The sequence below is a fragment of the Boleophthalmus pectinirostris genome, unplaced genomic scaffold (genome assembly GCF_026225935.1).
Source record: "Boleophthalmus pectinirostris isolate CB_2022bp ecotype Guang Dong unplaced genomic scaffold, ASM2622593v1 HiC_scaffold_14, whole genome shotgun sequence".
Taxonomy (NCBI): Eukaryota; Metazoa; Chordata; class Actinopteri; order Gobiiformes; family Gobiidae; genus Boleophthalmus; species Boleophthalmus pectinirostris.
In genome coordinates this window covers 33,804,369-33,814,368 of record NW_026571047.1, presented here as the reverse complement: position 1 = coordinate 33,814,368, position 10,000 = coordinate 33,804,369, and the positions used below count along the sequence as shown (strand labels likewise).

Below are 10,000 nucleotides of genomic sequence, written 5' to 3'. Positions count from 1 at the left end.
AATAATACATAAAAAAGATAAAATAGATAAATACAAATTAAGTAAATAAATACAAAGTCAAAATAAATCCTACACTAATCATACATAAAAATAATATATTAAAATAAATTAAATAAATAAAAAATAGAAAAATAAATAAAAAATAGAAAAATAAACAAATAATTTAAATAAAAATAGATAAAATAATAAAAATAAAAATAAAGTAATAAATAAAAAGATAAAAGATATTATTATATTATTGACAATAAATATACAATAGAAGTCGTTTCGGAAAGTGGAGCCGTTCAAAGCTTCGGGACAGAATCAAACGGCGATAAAGAACTCAGACCAAATGCTTCAGTACGATTTATATTTTCACACTTTTTATGACAAAAATCCATCTTTACAAAACTCAGAATATCCCCAAAACTTTCCAAAAAACTGTGTTTCAACGTCATAATAATATCTCAGTACAGTTCACTCACAAAAATAGTTTCTCACCAGTTTTCTTTCACACAATAAATATACAAGGTTGTGAAACGTATCTGTCCATTCTGTAAATACGTGACGTTACGGGAAACCGCTGCGAGGACTGAGGACTTTGAACGGGTTAAAAGTGAAAGTGAAACTAAGTCTACTGCAGAGACGTGAGCTCTGACACAAACATTTAAAGATTCTACTGTTTATAAAGTCAAACTGACTCCTGCCAGATTTCAGTCGTAAAGTTGTTCTCTCGTCAAAAACAGAGCTGGAGTCGTGTTTTGTTTCATTCGTGTTTGAGTAAATCTTTATTATGAGTCTGTGTCTACATCTGCAAAGCTCCAAACACTCTGTTCCACCTCGTGATGTCATAGAGTGGTAGTTAGGTTTGGTCGTTGTATTCGTGACGTCCTTTTATCTTTAGTTCAGTCGAGATTCCAGCACTGAAATGATCCAAATGATTCTAGACCTTCAGATCTGGTTTTAGTCCTGGTTTTAGTCCTGGTTCAGACCTGGTTTTAGTCCTAAAACAGGTCTGGTTTAATCCCGGTTCAGACCTAGTTTCAGTCCCAGTTCAGACCTGGTTCAGACCTGGTTTTAGTTCCAGTTCAGACCTGGTTTTAGTCCTGGTTCAGACCTGGTTTAGTCCTGGTTCAGACCTGGTTTTAGTCCTGGTCCGGTCCTAATTTAATCCTGGTTTAGTCCTGGTTCAGTCCCATCTCAGACTTTGCTTTAGTCCTAATTCAGGTCTGCTTTTAGTCCTGGTTTTAGTCCTGGTTCTGACCTGGTTTTAGTCCCAATTCAGACCTGGACCAGTCCTGGTTTTAGTCCTGGTTTTAGTCCTGGTTTTAGTCCTGGTTCAGTCGTGGTTCAGTCGTGGTTCAGTCGTGGTTCAGTCGTGGTTCTGTATCACCTCATGACATCACCAGGTGTGTCAGAGTGTTTTCAGTTTGAGAGAAGAACTTGTGTTAAATCTGCAGTTTGGTTTGTGAGTGAAACGTTTTGTGACTCCAGGCTCCTGTTTGTGGGTCTGTGAACTGAATCAGGAAGTGCACATCAGCATGCTAGCTCTGGATCGAGCTCTGTTTTAATCTGACATTTTCTTCTGTGATATGTTTGTCATAAATGTGTTTGACTAAAGCTGGTTCATGCTGGAGATGAGGTGCAGACAGGTGCAGACAGGTGCAGACAGGTGCAGACAGGTGCAGACAGGTGCAGGCAGGTGCAGGCAGGTGCAGGCAGGTGCAGACAGTCTGAAGATGTTGGAGCGGCGTCTCAGAAGGTCAGAGCTAAAACGGAGAGAGAGGGGAGAGGTTTAGACCAAAACATCATGCAGGAAAAACAGGAAAAAACAAGGTCAGAGGAGATTTAAAGGAGCATGACGGAACTTTTCTGGACATGTGTCACCTGGTGCTTTGTGGAGATGAGCTTGGATGTTGCACAATATGGCATTAATCTCTGCTAGGGCTGTCAAAAGTATCGAAAATCAGACAGGAATCGATATTAAAACTACAGTAGTATCGAAACTAGATCCTCATTTTTCACAGATATCGAAACAAAAACAAAAAATTTCAGGACAGAACAGAACTTTTCCTGAATGTGTTTAGAACAAGAACAAGACACAGAAACTAATACACACACGGACCTGGTTTAGTCCTGGTTTAGACCTGGTTTAGTCCTGGTTTAGACCTGGTTTAGACCTGGTTTAGACCTGGTTTAGTCCTGGTTTAGTCCTGGTTTAGTCCTGGTTTAGACCTGGTTTAGTCCTGGTTTAGACCTGGTTTAGACCTGGTTTAGTCCTGGTTTAGACCTGGTTTAGACCTGGTTTAGACCTGGTTTAGTCCTGGTTTAGACCTGGTTTAGACCTGGTTTAGTCCTGGTTTAGACCTGGTTTAGTCCTGGTTTAGTCCTGGTTTTAGACCTGGTTTAGTCCTGGTTTAGACCTGGTTTAGACCTGGTTTAGACCTGGTTTAGACCTGGTTTAGTCCTGGTTTAGACCTGGTTTAGACCTGGTTTAGACCTGGTTTAGACCTGGTTTAGACCTGGTTTAGACCTGGTTTAGACCTGGTTTAGACCTGGTTTAGACCTGGTTTAGTCCTGGTTTAGACCTGGTTTAGACCTGGTTTAGACACTTGGGAACAGAAAACAAAGTTCAACCATTTAAAATAAAAAGTCCCAGGAGAGTCTGGAACACGAGTCCAGCTCCTGGACACAAATAAAAACAGGATTTTAATGGTCGCAAGAAACTGAGTGTAAACAAGGTTCCCACGGTCATGGAACTCCTGGAAAAGTCATGGAAATTGAAAATGTCATTTTCCAGGCCTGGAAAAGTCATGGAATTTTAGTATCTCTTTCACGCAGCTGCAGCGTTCTGTTCGATCACAGAGGCCAAAATTAAAAACTGGGACAAAGTCGAGGGTCAAACTAAATATTTATTGAAACATTTCAACAACATCTGCAGGTTTTCTCTTCTGTACACATCTGTAAGGTTAAACCTTTATTTTAAATTCAAATAAATGTTTAATAATAGTTGTGCTTACACATTGCTTAAACAAGCATAAAATACATTTTTAAATAAATCATGTCTCTATAGTGGATCTGTGTGCGGCTTCAGCTCTAAAACAGATTTGATTTGATCTTGTGGGACAAATATATTTATATCACGGGCCAGATTTTGCCCCTGGGCCTGAGTTTGACATGTCTGAGTTTGATGTTTATAAAACATAAAACATAAAACATTTATTAGTGCACAAAGGCATCAAACTGATGTGTGGTAAAAGGAGTTTAATGAACCTAAACTTTGTTCTATGTCATGAGGTTCTTTTTTTCAGACCTGGAGTTTTATTTCATCCCTGACAGTTTCGTCTTCCTCAGAGTCACGTGATGTTTCTGTGTCGTGTCTGGTCAGATGATTTAAACAGGTTTTGTCTCTGTCTTCCTACTGGTGGAGGCAGGACGACAGCGCCACCTTCAGTCCCACTTCCTCTGGACCAGACACGTCACAGCAACATCACGTGACTCTGAGGAAGACGAAACTGTCAGGGATGAAATACACTCCAGGTCTGAAAAAAAGAACCTCATGACATAAAATATCGGAAAACCAAATGAATCTCATTGGACTAAACGTTGTTATTCAGCACAAAGCACATCATTCAGATTTCTGTCGGTGAGCTTCTTGGAGGAGGAGGAGAGCGACCGGGGGCTCCCGAGCGACCGGGGGCTCCCGAGCGACCGGGGGCTCCCGAGCGACCGGGGGCTCCCGAGCGACCGGGGGCTCCCGAGCGACAGGTCGGAGACTCCTGGTCTAAAGAAAGAAGTTTTTAAAATCCCTGTGGTATCAGAATCAGTATTGATTCATTCAAAGGTTCTTTGTATCGTTTGTTCTTTTAAATTCCAATTAAGAACAAAAATCTATCAAATGTGAAAACAGTTTGTTATTTAATTTTTCCATTTTAGTGTCAAACAAAAAAACAACAACTGATTTCTGTCTCTGTTTCCAATATTTAATTTAAAGTTTATTTCAAGTAACACCAATCAAAAACAGTCTCGGTGCCTGTTTCACTTTGGATCTTTTATTCTCTCTGGTTTATTTAAATTCTGCTGCTCAGCGACGTGAACTCAGAGTCTCGTGATCCTGTGACACAGATGATGTCTTTTTATACTTTATGATTGAAATAAACAAACAAACACATAAATCAAAGGAGAGTTTATCGCTGCTTCCCGTTTCTCTTCATGGATCAACAACGACTTTCTAAGTGAAAAGTAAAAACGCGCCGCTGTAAAAGACGACGACATGTTTGTCCACGAAAAAAACTGCAAGGATTTTTCAGGTGAGTCGTTCAGCAGCAGAACTTCAAATAAACCAGAGAAAATAAAATATCAAAACTGAAACAGACCCCAGACTGTTTTTTAGTTGGCTGAAATAAACTTGAAATTAAATATTGGAAATAGAAGTTGGAATCTGTTTCTTTGTTTTACTATAAAACGACAAAATTAAATAACAAATTGTTTTCCCATTTTATTGTTTTTTGTTCTTAATTCTTGATAATTTGTTCTTAAATCTTAGTTGACGGGACTTTATCAAGATCGATACCTGTGAAAAATGAGTCCACAGTTTCGATATCAGTTTTAGTATCAATACCTGTGAAAAATGAGGATCTAGTTTCGATATTATTAGTATTAGTTTTAGTATCGATTAGTGTCTGCTTTCCGATACTTTTGACGCCGGAGTCTCCATGGAGATCGATAAATTATATGTCATTATTGTGGTTCACTGATGGTAAAAGCATCACATCTCCATGGAGACGAGCAGGTGGAGACCCGTCCACTGGAAAAGTTCCGTAGTGCGGCTTTACTGCGTCAGTGTGACTCACAGTCGGCCTCGATGACGGAGCGCACGCTCCGGCTCAGATCCTTCGCCTCCAACGCCAACGACGCCGCCGTCCAGGAAGACCTCTTCACCCGCGGAGCAACGACGAGAGACGCACCCGGCCTCAGCTCCACAGGACTGAAGAGAGAGAGGAAAACCGTGAAACATCTGATCATCCTCTGACCTTCTCCTCTGCTCCTCTGACCTTCTCCTCTGCTCCTCTGACCTTCTCCTCTGCTCCTCTGACCTTCCTCTGCTCTGACCTTCTCCTCTGCTCCTCTGACCTTCTCCTCTGCTCCTCTGACCCTCTTCTTTGTTCCTCTATTCTTCTCCTCCTCTGTTTCTGCTCCTCTCCACTGTTCCTCTGACCTTCTCCTCTGCTCCTCTGACCTTCTCCTCTGACCCTCTGACCTTCTGCTCTGACCTTCTCCTCTGACCCTCTCCTCAGCTCCTTTTTTCTTCTCCTTCTCTGTTCCTCTGCCTCTGCTCCTCCAGGCGATGCTCTGCTCTGCTCTGGATGCGGTTGCCGTGGAGACCAGGTGGTGCTGATGTTGTGAAAGAGGAGCCGTGTCCCACTGACCTCCAGATGCGAGCACAAAGCCGCTTACACAACACTTCATCTGATAAAGACGGATCTGACCCGGACTGCGCCGGGACTCTGGACTCAAGACCGGGTCAAGACCTGGTTTAACAGACCCCCCTCCCCGTGAGTCAGATGCCCTCCCGTCCTCCCCGTGAGTCAGATGCCCTCCCGTCCTCCCCGTGAGTCAGATGCCCTCCCGTCCTCCTGTACCTCTGGGTTTCAGAGTGATGAAAAATTTGAACTGTTGCCATAGCGATTTAGTCTGATTCATCAGCCGGTTTTACTTTGTTTCACTTCGTACAAACCGTGTGACCTGCAGCGTTGGGATTCGTTCGCTCGACAGGAGGCGGGGACTTTTTTATTTAACCAATCGCTGCTGTTTGTATTTTAAGCTTTTCCCAAATCCTGCAGGAAGAAGAACAATAACGTCTTTCCCCGAGTTCAAATTCACCAAACCTTCTCTTTGTTCTGACTTTAAATCCTCGGGAATCTGGGGAATGTCTGTCTCTTCTCTGATTGGCTGGAGCCTGAACTCACACTTCTGAGGTTTTTGTGAATCGTCTGGTGTTTTCTGATTCTGATCGAGTCGCTGGAAAGAAATGAAACTGAGCGGAGGAACTAGGAGGCGCCAGCCTGACTAAAAGCGATTACCAATTAAAAACTAAATCTTATGTTTTGAAAGGTGTAAAGTTATCAAAATGTTGCCTATAAACAGGAAGCTGACACCTGTGTCAGATGCCCTCCCGTCCTCCTGTGTCCATGAGTTTCGAGTGATGAAAAATTAGGACTGTTGCCATAGCGATTATCCATCCATCCATGTTCTTCTTCTTCTCTGGGGTCGGGTCTCAGGAGCATCAGTCTGAACAGAGACTCCCAGACTTCCTTCACCCCAGACACTTCCTCCAGCTCCTCCAGTGGGACCTGAGGTGTTCCCAGTCCAGTCCAGAGACATGGTCCCTCCAGTGTGTCCTGGGTCTTCTCCTCCTCCTGGTGGGACATGAACACCTCCTGAGGGACACGTCCAGGAGACATCAGAACAGACGTCCTCCCCTCAGACGCTCCTCTCCACGTGGAGGAGCAGCGGCTCTACTCCGAGCTCTGATCTGGTCCTACGGGTCATGACCAGAGGTGAGGGGAGGAACAGAGACTCAGCTCCTCTTCACCACAACGACCGATACAGCGACCGCATCACTGCCCACGCTGCACCTGTCCACCTGTCAGTCTGCCCACGCTGCACCTGTCCACCTGTCACCTGTCCACCTGTCAGTCTGCCCACGCTGCACCTGTCCACGTCAGTCTGTCCACCTGTCAGTGCCCACGCTGCACCTGTCCACCTGTCAGTCTCTCGCTCCATCCTGCCCTCACTCCAGAACAAGACCCCGACAGACTTGAACTCGTCCACTTGAGGCAGAGACTCTCCACTCGCCTGGAGACGACAAGACGACTTTTTCCGGTCGTGAACCACGAAACATTCTGTTTTGAAAAGTGTAAATTTATCAAAATGTTGTTATTAGATTCTTTTTCCAGACCAAGCGTTTCTTTTCAGACCTTTCAGACACTTTCGACTGCTCCTCCTCAGTCTCGTGATGTTGCTGTGACGTGAGGCAGGACGACGGCGCCATCAGCTGTAAACCGGGACGAGGGGCTTTTTTACTCTCACACACCTGGATACTGTCCTGAGGAAGTGGGACTGCAGGTGGCGCCGTCGTCCTGGAAAACAACTCCAAAACCTGTTTAAATCAGCTGAGCGACGCGTCACAGAAACATCACGAGACTCTGAGGAAGACGCCAGGAGCAGAACAAAGTGTCAGGACGAAAACAAACTCTTGGACCGAAAAAAGATCCTCATAACAACAGTTTGAACTTTACACCTTTCAAAACATCTGTCTGTGTGTGTGTGTGTGTGTGTGTGTGTGTGTCCTCCTGTTTGTCTGAAAAAAGAACCTGGTAACATCAGAAAAACAAAAGAACCTCAGATGATTATCAAAATGTTGGAAGCTGAAACGTGCCTCAGATGCCCTCCCATCCTCAGAGAAAGAGCAGGTTTTCTGTTGTTGCTGGGCAAATATTGGTTCATTGGATCAGTGTGTGTGTGTGTGTGTGTGTGTGTGTGTGTGTGTGTGTGTGTGTGTGTGTGTGTGTGTGTGTGTGTGTGTGTGTGTGTGTCTTGTCCTTTAGATAATCCAGGAGTGAACTGGTTTAAGTGTGACTGGTGTCTGGTGTCGAACACGACTCCTCTTTTCTTTTCTCTTTTCATCATATACGACCTTTAATTTAAGGGTTTATTTTCTGTGTGAAACAGAACAGACAGGAGCAGACAGGAGCAGACAGGAGCAGACAGGAGCAGGCAGGAGCAGGCAGGAGCAGACAGGAGCAGACAGGAGCAGAGAGGAGCAGACAGGAGCAGACAGGAGCAGACAGGAGCAGGATGTGAGCTGACCCTGTCTTTTCAGATTGTTATAAAAGAAGCAGCGGGGGAGAAGTGGGCCAGGCCTCCCCGCGTCTTTAACCCAGAGACAGAGCCTCACACTGGGCTGGAGTCGGACCCCATCCCCCCTCCACCCGCCTGGAGGAAGAGCCAGACCTGCTCCCGTCTCAACCCCAGGACAGAGCTCCACACTGGGCCAGAGTCAGAGCAGCGCAGGCCTCCTCTGGATCCTCACGGTCACGGGGTTTTTTATATCATGAGCTGCCACATTTATATTTCAGTTTCAGAATAATTGATCTGTTTCACCAAACTAAATGTTAGAATCACTTTGAATCCGTGTGTCATTGGTTCATTAGTTTTTTAATATAAAACCAAAAATAAAAAATTATTTGTCTCCAAAACCAAAATGAAAAACAGATAATGATTTTTTTTTTTCAGTTTTCGATTTTGTGTTTAAATGAAAAATTGAAAAAACGGATAACGACCGTTTCCTGTTTACGTGACTTCAGGACTGTGATGTCGGACTTTTGCACCGCACACGGACTGAACCAGGACTGAACCAGGACTGATCCAGGTTCGGGACCAGAGCGGGACCAGAGTGGACACTGAGCTTTGACTCCGAGTCTCCGCGGGGTCCGAGCCTCAGCTTCGAGCTCAGGCCCTGCTGTGGGCTCTGAGCCTCGGTCTGGTCCCGGTCTGGTCCTGGTCTGGTCCTGGTCTGGTCCTGGTCTGGTCTCGATCTCAGTCCCGGTCTGGTCTTGGTCTCAGTCTCGGTCTCATCCCAGTCTCAGGCCTGGTCTCAGTCCCGCTCTGGTCCCAGACCTGGTTCAGTCCTGGTTCAGTCCTGGTTCAGTCCTGGTTCAGTCCTGGTTCAGTCCTGGTTCAGTCCTGGTTCGATCACAGTCACTGAAGTCACGTAAACAGGAAACGGTCGTTATCCGTTTTTTCCATTTTTCATTTAAACACAAAATCAAAAACTGAAAAAATGAATCATTATCTGTTTTTCATTTTGGTTTTAGAGACAAATAATGAAGAAAATAGTTATTTTTTCATTTTCTTATTTTTGGTTTTATATTGAAAAACAAATGAACAAATTAGTTTTCATTTGTTTTTCTTCCAGTGGGACATTAAACTTCTTTATCTCCATGGAGACGAACAGATGAATGGATGTTTTTAATGTCCTTTTTACCCGAGGTTAATTAAATGCAAGAGAAATAAATGTAATTCTAGACAATGTCAGACAAAGCAGTGACAGTCTCCATGGAGACAAACCAGTGGCAGAGCAAAGTTTCATAGTGTTTCTTTAAAAATATTGTGTGTGTTCAGTGTGGTACCTGCTGCTCTTCGCTGGACTGTGGTTTTCCAACAGAAACTCCTGAACACTCTGAAAAAAACAAAACAACAATATGAAAGTGAAAGTAAAAAACAGGACAGAGTTTAAAGGATCCGTTTGATTCTATGTTCTGGTCTCGTGTGTTTTCCTCATCAAAAACAGAGCTGGAGTTTTGTTTTGTTTAACTCACAAACCCAAACATTTAGGCTCAATTCTTCTATCAAACTGAAAACACTCTGCTCCACTTTGTGATGTCATCATGTGGTGAGACAGGAAGTGCTCCACTGAGTTTTTAAACTCCACAAACCTTCACTGGAATCATTTGGACCATTTCAGTCTGTAGCTGTAATTTGAAAAAACTACCACTTCATGACATCACAAGGTGGAAAGGCTCGTTCAGACCAGAGCGTCAAAGGCGTCCGGTATCTAAAGGACTAAACCAGGATTAAACCAGGACTAAACCAGGACTAAACCAGGACTAAACCAGTGTCATTAGTGGAGTCTCTCAGTGGTCGAGTTGATTTCCTCCACTGTTGGTTTTATGTAATAAAAACACTCAAGTCTCTCATCTGGTCGGTCGCTCCGGGAAAAGTCCAGGACTGGGCACTTGTTTCCAGGGCAACAGGAGTGTGTAAAGTTTTCACCCGTTCATCGAATGTGTCCAAGACGCCGTCGGTGAATCTAAACTCAAATGCAAAGGCTCCATTGAACCTGAAGAGAGTCTGGAGGTTTGAAGATGTCACAGACTCAAAAGAGATTTACTCAAACTCAACGTGTGAAAGAAACAAACACAACTCCAGCTGTTTTTGAGGAGGACATTTAAGATAA

General features: G+C 44.0%; 1 protein-coding gene across 1 annotated transcript in view; it reads right to left on the bottom strand.

Moving 5' to 3' along the window:
• Positions 1-441: 441 nt before the first annotated feature.
• The window catches only part of stxbp4 (syntaxin binding protein 4), a 41,100-nt gene continuing 31,541 nt past the window's right edge, over positions 442-10,000 (bottom strand). The window contains 3 exon segments of the mRNA XM_055149939.1: positions 442-1,748; positions 4,833-4,966; positions 9,174-9,223. Of these exon segments, the coding sequence (XP_055005914.1) occupies positions 1,735-1,748; positions 4,833-4,966; positions 9,174-9,223 (198 nt within the window). The 3' untranslated portion in view covers positions 442-1,734.